The sequence below is a fragment of the Ylistrum balloti genome, unplaced genomic scaffold, assembly GCF_031769215.1.
Source record: "Ylistrum balloti isolate Yb309-2 unplaced genomic scaffold, AGI_CSIRO_Ybal_v1 Utg369736, whole genome shotgun sequence".
NCBI classification, from domain to species: domain Eukaryota; kingdom Metazoa; phylum Mollusca; class Bivalvia; order Pectinida; family Pectinidae; genus Ylistrum; species Ylistrum balloti.
In genome coordinates, this window is record NW_026781948.1 from 1 (window position 1) to 24,626 (window position 24,626).

Sequence of the window (24,626 nt, forward strand, 5' to 3'; positions counted from 1 at the left end):
ACGACATTTATTATGAACAAAGTGGAAACAACGATGGAAATCCTGTTATATTCATGTAAGTGTTGTGTGTCAATGGACGTATCTCGGATGTTACATCTACTTTCACTTTGTACTTTGACCTTTTGTATTTCCATGTTGGAACGATATATTGGAAATAAGCAAATACAGATTATATATATATGTTTTATATATACATAGTCATGGAGGCCCCGGTGGTGGCACCTCTTCCCAGACAGACGATATTTTGACCCGAAAGCATACAGAATTATTCTTTTTGACCAGAGAGGAGCTGGAAAGTCTACACCTCCGGCAGAATTAAGAGTATGTTAACAATTATATATGTGTGAATTAATCCAACTGCAGTATGGAACCAACTTAATAACTACTACACTTTTAGTGGTATTTTTAGATGTATATAATTGTACCCGTGCATTTGTAAGGCCACAACATACATATACACTGTGGAGTTACAATGTACACTCTCTAGGCCTCACTACCACATAATGTATATGTACACTGTACAGCTACAATGTACACTCTGTAGGCCTCTGTACTACACAATGTATATGTACACTGTACAGCTACAATGTACACACTCTAGGCCTCTGTACTACACAATGTATATGTACATTGTACAGCTACAATGTACACTCTCTAGTCCTCTGTACTACACAATGTACATATACACTGTACAGCTACAACGTATACACTCTAGGCCTCTGTACTACACAATGTATATGTACACTGTACAGCTACAATGTACACTCTCTAGGCCTCTGTAATACACAATGTATATGTACACTGTACAGCTACAATGTACTCTCTCTAGGCCTCTGTACTACACAATGTATATGTACACTGTACAGCTACAATGTACACTCTCTAGGCCTCTCTAATACACATTGTATATGTACACTGTACAGCTACAATGTACACTCTCTAGGTCTCTGTACTAGACCTCTGTACTACACAATGTATATGTACACTGTACACTCTCTAGACCTCTGTACTACACAATGTATATGTACACTGTACAGCTACAATGTACACTCTCTAGGCCTCTATACTACACAATGTATATGTACACTGTACAGCTACAATGTACTCTCTCTAGGCCTCTGTACTACACAATGTATATGTACACTGTACAGCTACAATGTACACTCTCTAGGCCTCTCTAATACACATTGTATATGTACACTGTACAGCTACAATGTACACTCTCTAGGTCTCTGTACTAGACCTCTGTACTACACAATGTATATGTACACTGTACACTGTCTAGACCTCTGTACTACACAATGTATATGTACACTGTACAGCTACAATGTACACTCTCTAGGCCTCTATACTACACAATGTATATGTACACTGTACAGCTACAATGTACACTCCCTAGACCACTGTACTACACAATGTATATGTACACTGTACAGCTACAATGTACACTCTCTAGGCATCTGTACTACACAATGTAGATGTAGTTTGTATTTGATGTATGATCTGTGCATTGTATTACGAAGTATAAATGGAACATCTTGAAGAAAGCAGTAGGAACTCGTGGTTGACACTGACAAAAGCTTAATACAGCAAAATACTCAGGGCGCACTTAACGGTCTTAAAAATAACAAAAGGGTATTGAAATTAATTATTTCAATAAATGTTTTAATTAAAATCATTCACGAACTTAAGATAAATTACTCGATAGATATGAAATTTCAGGTTTTAATTGGACTTAGGCGTGCTTATTAAAACAAACATACAATTGAAAATCAATCATGCCTTTTATTTGGTTTTACTTTAACATATATGTACATTAAGAAGTCTTCATAGATTAGTTTTTAGTACATCAGGTCAAATCATCTGAAAACCTAGTTTTCTATTTAGCTTCAAACTGTCATCATAGCTTCATAAATGTGGCCCACCAACTCTTAATCACTGTATGTGTTGATGTCCTAGCTGTGGTGTTGACCCATATCTATGACCTACATGTAGCTGTGTTGACACCTCTCTATGACCTGGCTGTGGTGTTTACCTCTAATTGTGAGTTAATTGTGGTGTTGAATCTACATCGTATGACATGTCTGAAGTGTTCTGACCTCATTATGTCATCTAGCTATATTGTTATCCTCTTTCTATAACTTGAATGATGTTGATTTCTATCGTCACCATAAAGCTGTAGGGTTGACCTTAATATGTGACATAGCTGTGGTGTTGACCTCAACATGTGATCTTGCTGTGATGTTGACCTCAAATTGTGACTTAGCTGTGGTGCTGACCTCTTATTATGACCTAACTGTGGTGTTGACCTCAAATTGTGACCTTGCTGTGGTTTTGACCTCAAATTGTGACCTTGCTTTGGTGTTGACCTTAAATTGTGACCTTGCTGTGGTGTTGACCTTAAATTGTGACCTTGCTGTGGTGTTGACCTCCCTGGTAACCATGTTCATTGCAGATCACTGAGTAATTTTTGCCCTGTTAAATATTTTTGCCTTGTTAAATATTTTTGCCCTTTTCATCCACGAACAAGAAGGGTGAATTTAAAAAAGAAGTGTTACTTGTATAAAACCATTTTGAATAATCCTCATAGGGTGTAAAGAATATGAGGCAAATTCTTGATAGTTGGTTCCAGGGCAAAAATAAACTGGTATATCATATTAAAAAGAAAATTGAACTTCAATTAGATCTAACAATTATCCTTGACTACTAAATGTGTTCTGGTGATTTATACATTTGTATGTTAATGTGGAATACTTTGAAACTAAGAAACATCTTATTCCCATTTTGAAATGTTTCAGGATTGCAAAAGAAAAGCAAGATAATGTGTAGTGGGTAAAATCATAAAGGGTACTCCAATGTTGGTCTATTCTCACGTTAAGTTCGTAATCATATTTCACATTTGTCACCAAGTGATCTGAAAAATTCCCCATATACATGTATGTGTAAACTGGAAATATAGATTAACATCTTCTGTATGTTGACAGGAAAACACAACCTGGGACCTTGTCGAGGATATAGAGCATTTGAGAAAACACCTGGGAATTAATAAATGGGTAGTGTTTGGAGGTAGCTGGGGATCCACGCTGTCTTTAACATATGCTGAAACACACCCAGATCGTGTGAAGGCACTTGTCCTCCGAGGAATTTTCAATCTACGCAGGTAACTATTCATTTATTGCTTGAGATATGGATTTTAGATCATATTTATATTCGCTGCAGAAAGTAGAAGTTTCAATAGAAATAACATCAACAAAAGTTTTATATGATAATGAGAAGATGCATTTCATGGTTTGATAATTGAGGTTTAAATTACAGAGAAATTGTAAAACATGTACAATATATAGATATGGTACTGAGTGTAACAATATAGATTATTTACCGGTATGGATATTCCTTAAATATTAAAGTAGTTTTCAGTTTGTTTCAACAAGTTGAAGAGTACTTCTGTGAAACCTCTCTGCAGCATGTCAACCAAACTTACATGGTTGATGTATCTCTACAGGGACTGGATCTCATCAACATTTCATGCTAGACTTACTCCATATGTTGGAGTTAAATAGATGAAAAAGAAAAAAAAACCCAAAAACTGATAGATCTAAGATAGTGCAATGCTGGCTTCTGCTACTAAAATATATGGGACATCAGTTAAATCTTATACTAAGGAATGATCATTTGGGATGAAAAGGTTGAGCTTTATGTCTGTCTTCAGTTTATAAAATATGTATTTATAGTTATATTTCACACATTGTACAATATTTCACATATCAGGAATATGAAAAAAACAATTCTATCAATTCCTTGCAATCTATTTATGATAACTTAACGTTATTTCACATTGATGTGGTATGATATGATGCATTTCTTTTTTTTATCACAAACGTAACATGTTTCGTGTTTCAGGCGGGAATTGTTATGGTTTTACCAGGATGGGGCAAACCATTTATTTCCTGATCATTGGGAAAGTTACCTGGCTCCTATACCAGAGGTAAACATTTGCTTAAACTGTAGATAATTTCTGTCTATCGAGCTGTAATAAGTATCATTATATGTGTGTCCTGAATGTTTCAGATATGACTAATCAGACAGGCTCTTTTAAGTGGTGTGTGTTATAAAAGCACACTGTTTATCAATCACTGGTGAAGATTACTGACCTAATGTCAAGGTTAAAGGTTCAAAGGATATAGTCAAATTAACGGTATCATTGTTTATGTACATGTATTTACTAATAATGTTTTGAATGGTTTAACACTTTTCTATGACATCAATTGATGATGATTGAATTCAAACAAAGATGTGTGTGGTCTGAGGTGAAGGTTTCAATATCAAGGTCAAAGTCACATTCTTTTACTCATTTTTAGTCCCCCCAACTGGGAACCTGGGTGTGGGGGTAATATCATTTATGTTGTGTACATCTTTCAGTCCGCTATCTTGTTTTGGCAGTCTGTCTTCTATACTTTTTGTCACTGAAACTTCATACAAGGGGTGTTGGTTCACCATGGTGAGATGGTTTGTCATGTACCAGAATTAGGTTACTCTGGCTATATCCGGCTTTGATACAATGGGTCTGCACAATTACAAGGTCAAGGACATGTTTGTTGATAAGCAAATCAAGCTGGGTTAGAAAAAAATCCACTTAGGTCCATAAATAAGGTGTTCAGGTGATAAAGTTCTTTTCAGCCTTTTCAATCCTAATAGAGAAGGACTTCTGGGATAGATGAAGTACTCTTGAACCAGCCCCTTACAGATAGATAAACTTTTCATGAATCAGGTCTTTAGGGACAAATGAAAACAGCTATTGGCAATATAGTCCATATGAACCAGCTCAGTAGAATAGATTACGTTGTCATGAACCAGTTCATTAGAATAGATTATGTTGTCATGAACCAGCTGAGTAGAATAGATTATTTCGTCATGAACCAGCTCATTAAGATATATTATGTTGCCACGAACCTGCTCTATAGAATATATTATGTTGTCATGAACCAACTCAGTAGAATAGATCATGTTATCTCAAACCAGCACATAAGAATAGATTTCATTGTCATGAACCAGCTCAGCAGAATATATTATAATGTCATGAACCAGCTCTTTAGGATATATCATGTTGTCATGAACCAACTCAGTAGACTAGATAACCTTGTCATGAACCAGTTAATTAGAATAGATTATGTTGCCATGAACCTGCTCAGTAGAAAAGATTACATTGTCATGAACCAGCTCTTTAGGATATATAACGTTGTCATGAAACAGCTCATTAGGGAAAGATTATGTTGTCATGAACCAGCCCATTTGAATAGATTTTATTGTCATGAACCTTCTCTTTAGGATAGATCATGTTGTCATGAACCATTTCATTAGAATAGGTTATGTTGTCATGAATCACTTTATTAGAATATATTACATTGTAATGAACCAGCTCAATAGAATATATTATGTTGTCATGACCCAGCTCATTAGGGAAATAATATGTTGTCATGAACCAGCTCATATGATCAGATTTCATTGTCATAAACCAATTTATTAGAATAGATTACATTGTCATGAACCATCTCATAGAAAAAGTCCCAGTGACTGCTTTATAAAACCGAAAAAAATACCTATGAACCAGCTCTTGAGATATAGAAAAAGTCATCATACACCAGCTCTTTAGTGATCGAAAAAAAATCCTTATGTGCCACCTCTTGAGAGATAAAGTCCTCATGAACCAGCTCTTGAGAGATAAAATAAATTCTTATGTACCAGCTGTTTAGAGAAAGAGAAAGGTCCTATCAGAAACAGAAAAAAGTCCTATTGTACCAGCTCCTCAGATAAAGAAAAATATCCTCATAAACCAGCTTTTCACGGGATTCATGTTTTCTATCTGACCAGGGCGAAAGAGGAGATCTAATGGGTGCTTACTATAGACATCTGACCAGTGATGATGAAGAAAAGCGCATCAAAGCAGCCAAGGCTTGGAGTAAATGGGAAATGGCCACATCCCGCTTGTTAGTGGATGATGACCTATTAAAGAGAGCTGAGGGAGACATATGGTCACAACAGTTCGCCAGGATTGAAAGGTAACAGGGCTTGACCATCAATCTCTAAGTTTTCATTTCAGCTTCTTTAAAGTGGTGATCGTTTTCTTATTTTATGACAGTTGGCTCCTGATGCTAATAAAGCATGATGTTTCATTATATCTATATTGATTTAGATATATACTATAAAATGTCTCAATAAGAATCGTTTGGTAATATTTGTTGATCATAATATATGTTGACATTCTTAGATGTTTTACAAAATATGGATTCTGTTGGTGTTTACTAGATATATTATGTTACGGATGCCGTATTTTTGCATCAAGTAAAACGTGTGTGAGATTGACCTAAAACGAAAATCTAAACAATGTACAGGTCATAAATTAAATTAGATGTTATGTATATATGTGAAGTTTTAGGCCGTTAATTAGATGAAGGATTTTATTAAAGACAACCTTATTATATTTGTTTTTACCGTTTTTTATAGTCATTACTTTGTACATGGAGGATGGTTCAAGACCGATACTCAAATTTTAGACGATGTGGAGAAAATTCGTCACATTCCAGCGACCATAATTCAAGGGCGTTATGATGTTGTTTGTCCGATGGAAACTGCCTGGTTACTTCATAAGGTAGGAATTTCCTAACGTTTTCATTTTAGATACAATGCATATTTAGATTCAACAACTAAGGATCACAGTTCGATTCATGATCCATTAAGATGATACTGTTTGAGCTTCCTAGCTGTAGATCTTTACTGACATACAGAAAAATAACCAAAAAATAATTTCTTATAGTACGTAATAGGAATAAAATATTAGATTATGTAATGTAAGTTAATGTTATTTGTCTGTTTAATTATTACACATATTGAATCATCACTGTAGTTTGGGTTTTATATTTTAGAAATTATTTTGTATTTTTTGTTTATTTCAAAATATATTTTCTGATGAACAGAAATGGCCAGAAGCTGACTTCCATGTAATACCTGATGCGGGACATTCCACAAAGGAAGCTGGTGTACTTCATCAGCTTGTAGAGGCCACGGACAAATACAAAAACATGTGACCTAGCTACCATGAAGCAGCCTACATGTCCATAACATATGATATATATATATATATGTATATATATTTATATATAGTTACTTTCAATTGCACATTTGTTTATTTTCATGTATATGTTTATTTAAACAAATAATTTGGTCATTTTGTGATGTCGAAATATCAGCGTCACTCGCCATTGTGTTTCTGTCATCTGAACGAGTATAATCCTTCATTTAACTTCAATGAACAACAAAATCTCTTTCTCAAAACTTCACACATCGGTATCGGGTCTACATGAAACTATTAAAACTTCAGAACAATTTTAATCTGATTTATTACTTTTTTTGGTATCCTACAACCTTAACCTTTTGTTTGTGAGGTCGATAATAAGATTTATCTACCCAAGAAAATATATCGACCGAAGACAAAAGATCTTTAGATATTGTACCCGGAATACGTGCACATAGGTTGTGGGATTTCGTCTGACATTGCTTTACTTCATACCAATGGTTATAAAATGGCGTTTAAACTCGCCCCATCATTTTTAATTGAAGAAGAAGGATTGCTGAAAAAAAATTCTTTTACGTTTTTGTTTAATTAAATTTGAAAGATAAGATTAATATATGTCAGACATTTTTGTACTTGTAATATTGGACGGAGAAAATAGATGGCTACATAAAGATATGGGCGTAATAATTCTCTCTATCAACATGATACTTATTAAGATTTTCTAGATGAAATTATGCGGCTCCTTTCAGTGTTTCTCCAGTTACACTAGTGTGGCACGAAAATTGATGAGAGAACTTTATGTCGTTACCAGAAGCGGAGGTATCGGCGATGAGCTATCTCGTAATGTCTTTGCTGAGATTAGCAGAAGGTTTTTCTAGTTTGTCGATGTAAAATTCTTCTGTAGGTGCTGAATATCTGCTTTAATAATTTCATTTAGAAGATATGTGACGAAACATATCAAGTATTTCACTTAGAAATGAATCTACAGGTACTAACGTTGATCTGTGATGGTGAAACAAATATAGAGATGGTGATAATTTGTTGATATTACCAACAAAAGCCTGTGATAAAATATCATAATTATAGAAAAAAATGTGATTAGACAAAATATGTAACAGGAAACTCTTTATTTTTTCCCTCAGGTATGCTAAGGAAGTTGGTGTGGTAAACGATATGTTCAAAATACAAATCCTGTTACTTTCTACTCTTACCTTGAATTCACACAGAAATATAGTATAAATACGAACTTCCTTCATTTTCAAGGTGTGGTTAACAATTAAATTATCTATTAGTGTCACGTTCGCAAGTAGTTATTTGATATTTATTTTGATTATTGTAATTAAGGTGAGTATCTTTAATGTATAAGACGGAAGTACGTCATGCGGAACTGTATCGACAGGAAGGAACGAGTTAGACCTTGGACAATACGGGTGGACATGGTATTGTCCGTTACCTGAGTCGATATTTTGAGGTCTTTTATATGTGAACCAAGCACAGAATACAGACTGTGGTAAGTTTGCCGTTTCTATATTTCTATTCATTATTTAGTTTTGGTATTATTTATATATACCAATGTATTTATCCGGTCAAGCCATTTAGATATCGGTGCGGTCCAATCATGCGTGACGATTGTGTTTGATGTTTATGCAGGGGTAATATGTTACATTTTCTAATGTTTTGAAGTATATATACCAAAAATATATGCATTACTAGTATATTTAGCTAATTTAAACCTAACTAAATTATATGTGCTCTGCTTTAATTGTTTATACATTGCATTTGTTCGATATGTAAATTTATGGAAGCCCCGATCCATTTAGACATAGGTAAGTGTACTGCGTACGCGGTCGGGCGGAAAAAGTATGGAAACCTAGATGTGTCATATTGTAAAAACTTTTAGATTTCGTAATATTTGTGTATATTTTGGACCGGCACACTATTATAAGATACTTAATGACATATTGTTTTAGTTATAATGTTTTCTAATCATGATGATAAAATAATTGGTGTTATTAAGGATATTTCCTGAACTAAGGCTATTTTTGTTAGATGAGAAAGTAACTGAGCGTGGTGAGTGTAACTGTTATATTTAATTAATTATTGTAGCTTCATATGACGGCAGTAGCCGACTCAGCAACCAGTCAGGATCAGGCGTGATGCACATTTTCTTCATCACACAGGCTTGTGTCATGGGAGTCATGAAGCTGCTGTGAATCTGCGGAACGTTCTTAGGAAGGACACCTGTTGGTACCTCTGCCCTAGTTAGTTAGTAGTGTATTGGACACTACGGTACCTTATTCTTTACTGGATAGCAAAGGGAAGTTCAGGCATGCTTTGCTTAGAGTGAATGGATATCCGGTGTATCTATTGTGTGGCTCTGGATTGAGCTGTGCCACGTTGTTGGTGGCCGCCATGGAACTGTAGTTTTTTTTTTTCGCTGCAGATGTGAACTACAGACTATACCTTATAACGTATATATGAGGAGTGAGTTTCAGTGAGCAAGTGAGTATGTCCGTGTATTTAGAGTTTTATAGTTATATAAATAAATATTTGTAATTGTAATCAGTTCATTTGTATTGCTTTTTCCGAATCACAAGCTGAAGTTCGTCCCACTTGACAATTAGTACACGAAAGATTCAAGATATGAAACTCCTACTTCCCCTCATTCCTTTTAGCATAGAACCTTTATCTCAATAGAACTCAATGAACAAATTATTTACATAAAATCTTATCAAAAAATGATTAGATACCAATTATGAAGTTATGAAATAAATTTGAAATATTGAAGACAGGAACTCTTGGGAAAGACAAGTGTGTAATCACTAATGTGACGTCATAGATACGTCACGTCTGTAGAACGTAAAATGAATGTCTCGGTTGTGAAAAACACTTGTCTTAAAGGCAGATTAACTAAAAACATTTTCGCCTATATTCCAGAAATATTTGTCATATGATAATCTTATAATCGTGTCCATGTAATATGAAATTTATCAACCTCGTGAATTTCTTTGTTATATCACTCACCAAAAGTTCGTGATATATAGAATTATTGAACTCGTTGAATAAATTCCAAATCACATCGACATCCGTGTGATAATTTACTTATTCAATATGGCACGGACTCGATTCTATTTAAAGATGACCACGATTCCGACCAAATAAAAGCCTTTTTTGATATATAGTTTTATGTAACAGTGTTGAAATAACAATCAATGACAGGAGCCGTGATAGGTCAGTCGGTAAAGTGTTCACTTACACGCGACTTCACGTGAATTACATAGTCCGACACCCATTACTCGTGTCTGTGTGCGGTCTTTAATGTTGTCCTTGGACAAGACACTTTATACCAGTTGTCCTGGATTGCATGCAGCGGGCTTCCCGTACATTGTTCGGTGAGGTACCGGTTATTGACCTCTGACCTGGCCGCTCATGGGCGATGTACTCCACAAACAATTAAATGTCAAATCATACACTAGAATAAAAATTCCCAATCCGAGCTCACACTGCACTTGTTCGTTATTATCCTATATTTATTTGTATACAGCAGTCAGAGTGGAGTTTTGAACAAGTAGACTAATCAAAGTTAAAGAGAGTGTAGTTGTTTGGATTTGAATACTTTTTTTCATTTAGTACTGTTTAAATATCAAACTATATGAGATCCAAGTCATTCACTTCTATTCATTTATTTATAGATATATAAATACTTTAACCCACCCTTCAAAATTCAGTTTGTCACACTATGCCTACAGTGATAAATACTTTTATGACACGTATACCATACGAAACATACTACATGGATGTGTTTCATAGCAGAACAGTCCGGTTATGTAATAATCAGTTGTCTCCCTTTGTATTGCAACCGCCATACGAATGAGTGTTGTCTCTTGTCTGTGCCAATCGTTCCTGGGTTGCCGTTAGGTTGACCTCTTGACATGATTATATCCACATGTATATTTTTCATAGACGAGGGCTAATGCTTGCTTCCCGATTGCTTAGAAAGTTATCTAGATATCGACTTTCTCGAAATATTGCCACATCTGAAGTGTGCCGGACTTCGACGATACTCCGCTTCGGCCAGAAACCTTTGACCGAGTGTCTCACGAGACCGAGTGTCACAGCTGGTGATCAAACAAGGCAATTTCGCAGCAACACCGATAATACGATGTCGACACAGAGAGGGTTATTTCCAGAAATAGAACCATTCGATTCTGGAAAACTCAAAGTATCGGAAATACACGACATTTATTATGAACAAAGTGGAAACAACGATGGAAATCCTGTTATATTCATGTAAGTATTGTGTGTCAATGGACGTATCTCGGATGTTACATCTACTTTCACTTTGTACTTTGACCTTTTGTATTTCCATGTTGGAACGATATATTGGAAATAAGCAAATACAGATTATATATATATTCATAGTCATGGAGGCCCCGGTGGTGGCACCTCTTCCCGAGACAGACGATATTTTGACCCGAAAGCATACAGAATTATTCTTTTTGACCAGAGAGGAGCTGGAAAGTCTACACCTTCGGCAGAATTAAGAGTATGTTAACAATTATATATGTGTGAATTAATCCAACTGCAGTATGGAACTAACTTGATAACCACTACACTTTTAGTGGTATTTTTTAGATGTATATAATTGTACCCGTGCATTTGTAAGGCCACAACATACATATACACTGTGGAGTTACACTGTACACTCTCTAGGCCTCTGTACTACACATTGTATATGTACACTGTACAGCTACAATGTACACACTCTAGGCCTCCCTAATACACAATGTATATGTACACTGTATACTCTATAGAACTCTGTACTACACAATGTATATGTACACTGTACAGCAACATTGTACACTCTCTAGTCCTCTGTACTACACAATGTATATGTACACTGTACAGTTACAATGTACACACTCTAGGCCTCTGTAATACACAATGTATATGTACACTGTACAACTACAATGTACACTCTCTAGTCCACTGTACTACACAATGTATATGTACACTGTGTAGCTAAAATGTACACTCTCTAAGCCTCTGTACTACACATTGTATATGTACACTGTACAGCTACAATGTACACTCTCTAGGTCTCTGTACTAGACCTCTGTACTACACAATGTATATGTACACTGTACACTCTCTAGACCTCTGTACTACACAATGTATATGTACACTTTACACTCTCTAGACCTCTGTACTACACAATGTATATGTAGTTTGTATTTGATGTATGATCTGTGCATTGTATTACAAAGTATAAATGGAACATCTTGAAGAAAGCAGTAGGAACTCGTGGTTGACAGTGACAAAAGCTTAAAGGTGAACGAAATGCACTTTTGTTTTTGTAAATTTCCTTATTTATGACGTTCCCTGGTTATTAAATTTAATATATTTATAACTTTCAAAGGTTATATGTGTATCGTTTATCTCGAAATGTTGACATAATAAATGTTCGGTTGAAATCGTATCAAAGAATCTTGCCTGAGTTATCGTCCGTGAATTCGAAACCGCTGTGACGTCATAAGTGACAATCGCCGATCCAACGAAACTTGATTATGGCGCACGTATATAACTCCGATTGTAGCGACAGTGACGATATCCCAGAGGTTTCATTCACGCTATGTATCCATCCATATGTATGAAACTGAGACATCGAACAATGACGATCACATCGACTCAGATTCGTCAGATTGTTCCGAGGAACTGCATATAAGAGGTGACGAGGATGACGAAGATAGCATGGTTTCCGATCAACCTGTCGGAGAATGGTTAGTTTTCATTGCAACTACACGACTTTATTGTTGTTCAGATTTCGATAATTGTATGTCATCTATAAACTATTCAATTTTTTAAAAAATTTTCTATCGTCAAAACAAAAGCGGAAAAAAATACGTATTTGTTTACCGCTTTATCCGCCGGTAAGCAAGGCATTCTTCCGTTTATTGTTCATATACCAACAGGTCTACTGATCATTAACATTGTCATGAAATCAATATGTTTATGAAATCATTTGTTTTTCTTCATTAGTTTGTATTGATATAATTTTTCAAACAGTTTACGTTCTCCTGTTGTGTACATTTTCATTCACTTTGACTCTTCTGTTTGTACATTTTACCTCTTTCCTGCAAGTATTTTAGTACGTGAACGATGTACTTTCCAGCAGAAACATGACACATGCTCATTATTTTACGATTATATTTATTAATCAGAACATTATAGTACCTCAAATGCATTATGATAAATAAAAAGTCAATGGATGGCTGCATAATAACTTTTTACTTTATGTACAATTTGTTCTTTAATAACATTTTCAAGATATCTTACAATATATTACACTATAAATCTATACATTTCGTTTCAGGTGTTCCTGTAACATGTGTTCCCATATGTCCACTGAGGACGAAAGAAAATGCTGTCAGGACATGAGCATATTAGAAGAAAAGTTGACCGACATCGGCTGTTTCATCCAACATGAAGGGTTTATTGCGAATTGTCTAAACATGCATGTCCTGGAAACACCCTATTATGAATATGCTGAAACACACGGCCCAGGAAGACAAGAAGACATTCACAGGTATATAATGTAAATGACAATTTAAATGAACATCTTTGTCTTACAGGTTATATACAACATTGGTACCCTCTATTACTAATTAAACCCCTACATTGCATACCTAACTAAATAATTAATTCCTATATTTCATTAATGGATTAGCAATAAATTTTGACCAAAGTCCATTTTGTAGCACTTAAATTACACTGCAAATACTTGTATATATGCCTACATGTACCAGTGTCTTCAAACTTAAGAAATTTTTGTCACTTCAGGAAGTATCGGCTTGTAGCATATCGTCGCTTCATCAGATGGACAAGGAAAGTTCTAGGGGAAAAAAATCGACAGGTCATACCATCATGTGCTGTGACTATGATACGGAAACAATTTCCATCACAACAATATACTGGTTTCAAGTACCCTCGTTTCTGACATAGCTCGTAAATCTCTGACAATGGTTATGGATGATAACATCTCTGTCAAAATTCCCCATGGCACTGCGGAGTTGACTTGCAATGGAAGGAGGGGGAGCATCCATTTCCTCAAAAAGAGCTGTTTCAGCCTGTTGGATGGTTGTGAATTGTAGCCTTCTGACTACAACCTCCTCCATCAACTCTTTGATGTAATCTGTTGACAAGTTGACATTAACAGTTTAAGGCAGAACAAGAACAATAAAAACTATAACTTGAATGGTCACAGTCATATTGAAGTGTCTTGTTATTGCCATCTAATTTGTTATACCAGGTAGTTATGTTGGTATGTTATAGAATACCAGTAAGTTTCTCTAAACATTGTTTAGATTTATCTAAAATAAAACAGTGAAAATGATTTACGTCAATAAAATGGATGATATTAATATACTTTTATATTTAAAATCTCTCATTAATTTTTTTGTTAAAATATCAATGCAGGTAAATAAAATAAACATACTGAAGTTCTGTTTGACTTTAATCTCCTTTGGGACAGCATCCCCTTTTCTTCCTTTTGGGAAAGCAATTCTGTATCTGGCAGTCCCATCCTCCAGAGTTGCTTGTGGTCTACAAGTATTTGAGTTGAAATGAAGAGCTGCCAGTCAAAGTCTGAAAAATGGTAGTACAGTCTGTGTTAAACAAATAGATAGTCCAGTCTGTGCAGAATTGTAAATGAACAGTATTCAATAAGGTACCATATCTTGTGAATGTATTCATTATGGTACTGTATTTATCAGGCAATAAGCCCACGCCTAGTAATAAGCCCATCCATGTCTTTTTCTTAGATTTCAAATTCACTGTCCTATACAAACTATATCCCTGCAATAAGCCCCCCTCCCCGCCCCCATCTGTTGATCTAATATTAGACACTGGCCCCTAGGCTTATTGCAGGATAAATACGGTATCATATCAGGACCATAGTGATGTATTTCTGATGTTTCATTTTTATCAGCACTGCATCAGATTTTTATGAGTATATCTCACCTTGCTTTCATCTGATTGTAAAAGAAATGGCTGGCCTTTGGTGCAAAAAAGTTCACCACATTGTGGAAGGATTCCAAGCATGATGTCTGATGTGCTGGGGACAACTTTCCAACATCTTTCAACAGGAGTTTCCCACATAAAATCTTTTCCATTTCCCGGAATATTTTGCTTCCTGAAACAAAAGGACAGAAGTAAAAATACTTAGTGAGTAATATGTATAATTAGAAAAAAAGCATGTTATTTGAAAAGTATTACAAATTCTTCATATGATAATGGTAAATATCTTATTAACACTGGACTCCTACCATAAAAATCTTATTATCTATAATCTCAATTAGTATCATATAATTACCTGGTGTGAGATGTCCCCATGCTCACATGGATGGAAAAGATCTCCATGCCCCTCGTGAATATTAGTGACATGGTTCAGGATACTTGTCCATTTTTGTCGTACAAGTTCTGCATTCCCTCCACTGCTAGCAGCACACCAATAAGCATGGCAGATAGCGCGGATTTTTTTTTGCAACGAGAGCGTTTGTCACATATGACGTCACGGATAAGGGCGATAACTCAGTCAAGGCCTTTGTGTTTCGCAAGATCGACCGAAGAACAGCATTTTTTAAAAACTCAATTTACTTACCAAACTCGCCAAATTTGTGTAAAATAGCACGTTTTGGTTTTTTATGATACTTTTATAACACTCTGGCAGCATCGGCAGTTATTTTGGTGTCACCTTTAATACAGCAAAATAATCACGGTGCACTTAACGGTCTTAAAATAACAAAAGGGTATTGAAATTAATTATTTCAATAAATGTTTTAATTAAAATCATTCACTAACTTAAGATAAATTACTCGATAGATATGAAATTTCAGGTTTTAATTGGACTTAGGCGTGCTTGTTAAAACAAACATACAATTGAAAATCAATCATGCCTTTTATTTGGTTTTACTTTAACATATATGTACATTAAGAAGTCTTCATAGATTAGTTTTTAGTACATCAGGTCAAATCATCTGAAAACCTAGTTTTCTATTCAGCTTCAAACTGTCATCATAGCTTCATAAATGTGGCCCACCAACTCTTAATCACTGTATGTGATGATGTCCTAGCTGTGGTGTTGACCCATATCTATGACCTACATGTAGCTGTCTTGACACCTCTCTATGACCTAGCTGTGGTGTTTACCTCTAATTGTGAGTTAATCGTATGACATGTGATCTGACCTCATTACATCTAGCTATATTGCTATAACTTGAATGGTGCTGACCATAAAGCTGTTGACCTAAACATGTGATCTTGCTGTGATGTTGACCTCAAATTGTGACCTTGCTGTGGTTTTGACCTCAAATTGTGACCTTGCTTTGGTGTTGACCTTAAATTGTGACCTTGCTGTGGTGTTGACCTTAAATTGTGACCTTGCTGTGGTGTTGACCTCCCTGGTAACCATGTTCATTGCAGATCACTGAGTAATTTTTGCCCTGTTAAATATTTTTGCCTTGTTAAATATTTTTGCCCTTTTCATCCACGAACAAGAAGGGTGAATTTAAAAAAGAAGTGTTACTTGTATAAAACCATTTTGAATAATCCTCATAGGGTGTAAAGAATATGAGGCAAATTCTTGATAGTTGGTTCCAGGGCAAAAATAAACTGGTATATCATATTAAAAAGAAAATTGAACTTCAATTAGATCTAACAATTATCCTTGACTACTAAATGTGTTCTGGTGATTTATACATTTGTATGTTAATGTGGAATACTTTGAAACTAAGAAACATCTTATTCCCATTTTGAAATGTTTCAGGATTGCAAAAGAAAAGCAAGATAATGTGTAGTGGGTAAAATCATAAAGGGTACTCCAATGTTGGTCTATTCTCACGTTAAGTTCGTAATCATATTTCACATTTGTCACCAAGTGATCTGAAAAATTCTCCATATACATGTATGTGTAAACTGGAAATATAGATTAACATCTTCTGTATGTTGACAGGAAAACACAACCTGGGACCTTGTCGAGGATATAGAGCATTTGAGAAAACACCTGGGAATTAATAAATGGGTAGTGTTTGGAGGTAGCTGGGGATCCACGCTGTCTTTAACATATGCTGAAACACACCCAGATCGTGTGAAGGCACTTGTCCTCCGAGGAATTTTCAATCTACGCAGGTAACTATTCATTTATTGCTTGAGATATGGATTTTAGATCATATTTATATTCGCTGCAGAAAGTAGAAGTTTCAATAGAAATAACATCAACAAAAGTTTTATATGATAATGAGAAGATGCATTTCATGGTTTGATAATTGAGGTTTAAATTACAGAGAAATTGTAAAACATGTACAATATATAGATATGGTACTGAGTGTAACAATATAGATTATTTACCGGTATGGATATTCCTTAAATATTAAAGTAGTTTTCAGTTTGTTTCAACAAGTTGAAGAGTACTTCTGTGAAACCTCTCTGCAGCATGTCAACCAAACTTACATGGTTGATGTATCTCTACAGGGACTGGATCTCATCAACATTTCATGCTTGACTTACTCCATATGTTGGAGTTAAATAGATGAAAAAAGAAAAAAAAACCCAAAAACTGATAGATCTAAGATAGTGCAATGCTGGCTTCTGCTACTAAAATATATGGGACATCAGTTAAATCTTATACTATGTAATGATCATTGGGGATGAAAAGGTTGAGCTTTATGTCTGTCTTCAGTTTATAAAATATGTATTTATAGTTATATTTCACACATTGTACAATATTTCACATATCAGGAATATGAAAAAAACAATTCTATCAATTCCTTGCAATCTATTTATGATAACTTAACGTTATTTCACATTGATGTGGTATGATATGATGCATTTGTTTTTTTTAATTTTTTATCACAAACGTAACATGTTTCGTGTTTCAGGCGGGAATTGTTATGGTTTTACCAGGATGGGGCAAACCATTTATTTCCTGATCATTGGGAAAGTTACCTGGCTCCTATACCAGAGGTAAACATTTGCTTAAACTGTAGATAATTTCTGTCTATCGAGCTGTAATAAGTATCATTATATGTGTGTCCTGAATGTTTCAGATATGACTAATCAGACAGGCTCTTTTAAGTGGTGTGTGTTATAAAAGCACACTGTTTATCAATCACTGGTGAAGATTACTGACCTAATGTCAAGGTTAAAGGTTCAAAGGATATAGTCAAATTAACGGTATCATTGTTTATGTACATGTATTTACTAATAATGTTTTGAATGGTTTAACACTTTTCTATGACATCAATTGATGATGATTGAATTCAAACAAAGATGTGTGTGGTCTGAGGTGAAGGTTTCAATATCAAGGTCAAAGTCACATTCTTTTACTCATTTTTAGTCCCCCCAACTGGGAACCTGGGTGTGGGGGTAATATCATTTATGTTGTGTACATCTTTCAGTCCGCTATCTTGTTTTGGCAGTCTGTCTTCTATACTTTTTGTCACTGAAACTTCATACAAGGGGTGTTGGTTCACCATGGTGAGATGGTTTGTCATGTACCAGAATTAGGTTACTCTGGCTATATCCGGCTTTGATACAATGGGTCTGCACAATTACAAGGTCAAGGACATGTTTGTTGATAAGCAAATCAAGCTGGGTTAGAAAAAAATCCACTTAGGTCCATAAATAAGGTGTTCAGGTGATAAAGTTCTTTTCAGCCTTTTCAATCCTAATAGAGAAGGACTTCTGGGATAGATGAAGTACTCTTGAACCAGCCCCTTACAGATAGATAAACTTTTCATGAATCAGGTCTTTAGGGACAGATGAAAACAGCTATTGGCAATATAGTCCATATGAACCAGCTCAGTAGAATAGATTACGTTGTCATGAACCAGTTCATTAGAATAGATTATGTTGTCATGAACCAGCTGAGTAGAATAGATTATTTCGTCATGAACCAGCTCATTAAGATATATTATGTTGCCACGAACCTGCTCTATAGAATATATTATGTTGTCATGAACCAACTCAGTAGAATAGATCATGTTATCTCAAACCAGCACATAAGAATAGATTTCATTGTCATGAACCAGCTCAGCAGAATATATTATAATGTCATGAACCAGCTCTTTAGGATATATCATGTTGTCATGAACCAACTCAGTAGACTAGATAACCTTGTCATGAACCAGTTAATTAGAATAGATTATGTTGCCATGAACCTGCTCAGTAGAAAAGATTACATTGTCATGAACCAGCTCTTTAGGATATATAACGTTGTCATGAAACAGCTCATTAGGGAAAGATTATGTTGTCATGAACCAGCCCATTTGAATAGATTTTATTGTCATGAACCTTCTCTTTAGGATAGATCATGTTGTCATGAACCATTTCATTAGAATAGGTTATGTTGTCATGAATCACTTTATTAGAATATATTACATTGTAATGAACCAGCTCAATAGAATATATTATGTTGTCATGACCCAGCTCATTAGGGAAATAATATGTTGTCATGAACCAGCTCATATGATCAGATTTCATTGTCATAAACCAATTTATTAGAATAGATTACATTGTCATGAACCATCTCATAGAAAAAGTCCCAGTGACTGCTTTATAAAACCGAAAAAAATACCTATGAACCAGCTCTTGAGATATAGAAAAAGTCATCATACACCAGCTCTTTAGTGATCGAAAAAAAATCCTTATGTGCCACCTCTTGAGAGATAAAGTCCTCATGAACCAGCTCTTGAGAGATAAAATAAATTCTTATGTACCAGCTGTTTAGAGAAAGAGAAAGGTCCTATCAGAAACAGAAAAAAGTCCTATTGTACCAGCTCCTCAGATAAAGAAAAATATCCTCATAAACCAGCTTTTCACGGGATTCATGTTTTCTATCTGACCAGGGCGAAAGAGGAGATCTAATGGGTGCTTACTATAGACATCTGACCAGTGATGATGAAGAAAAGCGCATCAAAGCAGCCAAGGCTTGGAGTAAATGGGAAATGGCCACATCCCGCTTGTTAGTGGATGATGACCTATTAAAGAGAGCTGAGGGAGACATATGGTCACAACAGTTCGCCAGGATTGAAAGGTAACAGGGCTTGACCATCAATCTCTAAATTTTCATTTCAGCTTCTTTAAAGTGGTGATCGTTTTCTTATTTTATGACAGTTGGCTCCTGATGCTAATAAAGCATGATGTTTCATTATATCTATATTGATTTAGATATATACTATAAAATGTCTCAATAAGAATCGTTTGGTAATATTTGTTGATCATAATATATGTTGACATTCTTAGATGTTTTACAAAATATGGATTCTGTTGGTGTTTACTAGATATATTATGTTACGGATGCCGTATTTTTGCATCAAGTAAAACGTGTGTGAGATTGACCTAAAACGAAAATCTAAACAATGTACAGGTCATAAATTAAATTAGATGTTATGTATATATGTGAAGTTTTAGGCCGTTAATTAGATGAAGGATTTTATTAAAGACAACCTTATTATATTTGTTTTTACCGTTTTTTATAGTCATTACTTTGTACATGGAGGATGGTTCAAGACCGATACTCAAATTTTAGACGATGTGGAGAAAATTCGTCACATTCCAGCGACCATAATTCAAGGGCGTTATGATGTTGTTTGTCCGATGGAAACTGCCTGGTTACTTCATAAGGTAGGAATTTCCTAACGTTTTCATTTTAGATACAATGCATATTTAGATTCAACAACTAAGGATCACAGTTCGATTCATGATCCATTAAGATGATACTGTTTGAGCTTCCTAGCTGTAGATCTTTACTGACATACAGAAAAATAACCAAAAAATAATTTCTTATAGTACGTAATAGGAATAAAATATTAGATTATGTAATGTAAGTTAATGTTATTTGTCTGTTTAATTATTACACATATTGAATCATCACTGTAGTTTGGGTTTTATATTTTAGAAATTATTTTGTATTTTTTGTTTATTTCAAAATATATTTTCTGATGAACAGAAATGGCCAGAAGCTGACTTCCATGTAATACCTGATGCGGGACATTCCACAAAGGAAGCTGGTGTACTTCATCAGCTTGTAGAGGCCACGGACAAATACAAAAACATGTGACCTAGCTACCATGAAGCAGCCTACATGTCCATAACATATGATATATATATATATATGTATATATATTTATATATAGTTACTTTCAATTGCACATTTGTTTATTTTCATGTATATGTTTATTTAAACAAATAATTTGGTCATTTTGTGATGTCGAAATATCAGCGTCACTCGCCATTGTGTTTCTGTCATCTGAACGAGTATAATCCTTCATTTAACTTCAATGAACAACAAAATCTCTTTCTCAAAACTTCACACATCGGTATCGGGTCTACATGAAACTATTAAAACTTCAGAACAATTTTAATCTGATTTATTACTTTTTTTGGTATCCTACAACCTTAACCTTTTGTTTGTGAGGTCGATAATAAGATTTATCTACCCAAGAAAATATATCGACCGAAGACAAAAGATCTTTAGATATTGTACCCGGAATACGTGCACATAGGTTGTGGGATTTCGTCTGACATTGCTTTACTTCATACCAATGGTTATAAAATGGCGTTTAAACTCGCCCCATCATTTTTAATTGAAGAAGAAGGATTGCTGAAAAAAAATTCTTTTACGTTTTTGTTTAATTAAATTTGAAAGATAAGATTAATATATGTCAGACATTTTTGTACTTGTAATATTGGACAGAGAAAATAGATGGCTACATAAAGATATGGGCGTAATAATTCTCTCTATCAACATGATACTTATTAAGATTTTCTAGATGAAATTATGCGGCTCCTTTCAGTGTTTCTCCAGTTACACTAGTGTGGCACGAAAATTGATGAGAGAACTTTATGTCGTTACCAGAAGCGGAGGTATCGGCGATGAGCTATCTCGTAATGTCTTTGCTGAGATTAGCAGAAGGTTTTTCTAGTTTGTCGATGTAAAATTCTTCTGTAGGTGCTGAATATCTGCTTTAATAATTTCATTTAGAAGATATGTGACGAAACATATCAAGTATTTCACTTAGAAATGAATCTACAGGTACTAACGTTGATCTGTGATGGTGAAACAAATATAGAGATGGTGATAATTTGTTGATATTACCAACAAAAGCCTGTGATAAAATATCATAATTATAGAAAAAAATGTGATTAGACAAAATATGTAACAGGAAACTCTTTATTTTTTCCCTCAGGTATGCTAAGGAAGTTGGTGTGGTAAACGATATGTTCAAAATACAAATCCTGTTACTTTCTACTCTTACCTTGAATTCACACAGAAATATAGTATAAATACGAACTTCCTTCATTTTCAAGGTGTGGTTAACAATTAAATTATCTATTAGTGTCACGTTCGCAAGTAGTTATTTGATATTTATTTTGATTATTGTAATTAAGGTGAGTATCTTTAATGTATAAGACGGAAGTACGTCATGCGGAACTGTATCGACAGGAAGGAACGAGTTAGACCTTGGACAATACGGGTGGACATGGTATTGTCCGTTACCTGAGTCGATATTTTGAGGTCTTTTATATGTGAACCAAGCACAGAATACAGACTGTGGTAAGTTTGCCGTTTCTATATTTCTATTCATTATTTAGTTTTGGTATTATTTATATATACCAATGTATTTATCCGGTCAAGCCATTTAGATATCGGTGCGGTCCAATCATGCGTGACGATTGTGTTTGATGTTTATGCAGGGGTAATATGTTACATTTTCTAATGTTTTGAAGTATATATACCAAAAATATATGCATTACTAGTATATTTAGCTAATTTAAACCTAACTAAATTATATGTGCTCTGCTTTAATTGTTTATACATTGCATTTGTTCGATATGTAAATTTATGGAAGCCCCGATCCATTTAGACATAGGTAAGTGTACTGCGTACGCGGTCGGGCGGAAAAAGTATGGAAACCTAGATGTGTCATATTGTAAAAACTTTTAGATTTCGTAATATTTGTGTATATTTTGGACCGGCACACTATTATAAGATACTTAATGACATATTGTTTTAGTTATAATGTTTTCTAATCATGATGATAAAATAATTGGTGTTATTAAGGATATTTCCTGAACTAAGGCTATTTTTGTTAGATGAGAAAGTAACTGAGCGTGGTGAGTGTAACTGTTATATTTAATTAATTATTGTAGCTTCATATGACGGCAGTAGCCGACTCAGCAACCAGTCAGGATCAGGCGTGATGCACATTTTCTTCATCACACAGGCTTGTGTCATGGGAGTCATGAAGCTGCTGTGAATCTGCGGAACGTTCTTAGGAAGGACACCTGTTGGTACCTCTGCCCTAGTTAGTTAGTAGTGTATTGGACACTACGGTACCTTATTCTTTACTGGATAGCAAAGGGAAGTTCAGGCATGCTTTGCTTAGAGTGAATGGATATCCGGTGTATCTATTGTGTGGCTCTGGATTGAGCTGTGCCACGTTGTTGGTGGCCGCCATGGAACTGTAGTTTTTTTTTTCGCTGCAGATGTGAACTACAGACTATACCTTATAACGTATATATGAGGAGTGAGTTTCAGTGAGCAAGTGAGTATGTCCGTGTATTTAGAGTTTTATAGTTATATAAATAAATATTTGTAATTGTAATCAGTTCATTTGTATTGCTTTTTCCGAATCACAAGCTGAAGTTCGTCCCACTTGACAATTAGTACACGAAAGATTCAAGATATGAAACTCCTACTTCCCCTCATTCCTTTTAGCATAGAACCTTTATCTCAATAGAACTCAATGAACAAATTATTTACATAAAATCTTATCAAAAAATGATTAGATACCAATTATGAAGTTATGAAATAAATTTGAAATATTGAAGACAGGAACTCTTGGGAAAGACAAGTGTGTAATCACTAATGTGACGTCATAGATACGTCACGTCTGTAGAACGTAAAATGAATGTCTCGGTTGTGAAAAACACTTGTCTTAAAGGAAGATTAACTAAAAACATTTTCGCCTATATTCCAGAAATATTTGTCATATGATAATCTTATAATCGTGTCCATGTAATATGAAATTTATCAACCTCTTAACTTTCTTTGTTATATCACTCACCAAAAGTTCGTGATATATAGAATTATTGAACTCGTTGAATAAATTCCAAATCACATCGACATCCGTGTGATAATTTACTTATTCAATATGGCACGGACTCGATTCTATTTAAAGATGACCACGATTCCGACCAAATAAAAGCCTTTTTTGATATATAGTTTTATGTAACAGTGTTGAAATAACAATCAATGACAGGAGCCGTGATAGGTCAGTCGGTAAAGTGTTCACTTACACGCGACTTCACGTGAATTACATAGTCCGACACCCATTACTCGTGTCTGTGTGCGGTCTTTAATGTTGTCCTTGGACAAGACACTTTATACCAGTTGTCCTGGATTGCATGCAGCGGGCTTCCCGTACATTGTTCGGTGAGGTACCGGTTATTGACCTCTGACCTGGCCGCTCATGGGCGATGTACTCCACAAACAATT

General features: G+C 34.8%; 2 protein-coding genes and 1 pseudogene across 2 annotated transcripts; all 3 read left to right on the forward strand.

Moving 5' to 3' along the window:
* Positions 1 to 198: 198 nt before the first annotated feature.
* On the forward strand, positions 199 to 7,386 carry LOC132543040 (probable proline iminopeptidase; the record flags this gene model as incomplete). Its single annotated transcript, XM_060206497.1, has 6 exons — positions 199 to 321; positions 2,985 to 3,160; positions 3,901 to 3,985; positions 5,869 to 6,056; positions 6,502 to 6,646; positions 6,972 to 7,386. Coding segments are annotated over 6 exons (828 nt in total), but the record flags the coding sequence as incomplete, so codon positions are not given.
* Positions 7,387 to 10,975: 3,589 nt separating this feature from the next.
* On the forward strand, positions 10,976 to 21,489 carry LOC132543034 (probable proline iminopeptidase). Its single transcript, XM_060206491.1, has 7 exons — positions 10,976 to 11,359; positions 11,492 to 11,615; positions 17,079 to 17,254; positions 18,004 to 18,088; positions 19,972 to 20,159; positions 20,605 to 20,749; positions 21,075 to 21,489. Exons 1-7 carry the CDS (start codon positions 11,016 to 11,018, stop codon positions 21,183 to 21,185), a joined length of 1,173 nt encoding a protein of 390 aa, XP_060062474.1. The 5' UTR covers positions 10,976 to 11,015; the 3' UTR covers positions 21,186 to 21,489.
* Positions 12,637 to 14,066, forward strand: LOC132543041 (P2X purinoceptor 7-like; annotated as a pseudogene).
* Positions 21,490 to 24,626: the final 3,137 nt, after the last annotated feature.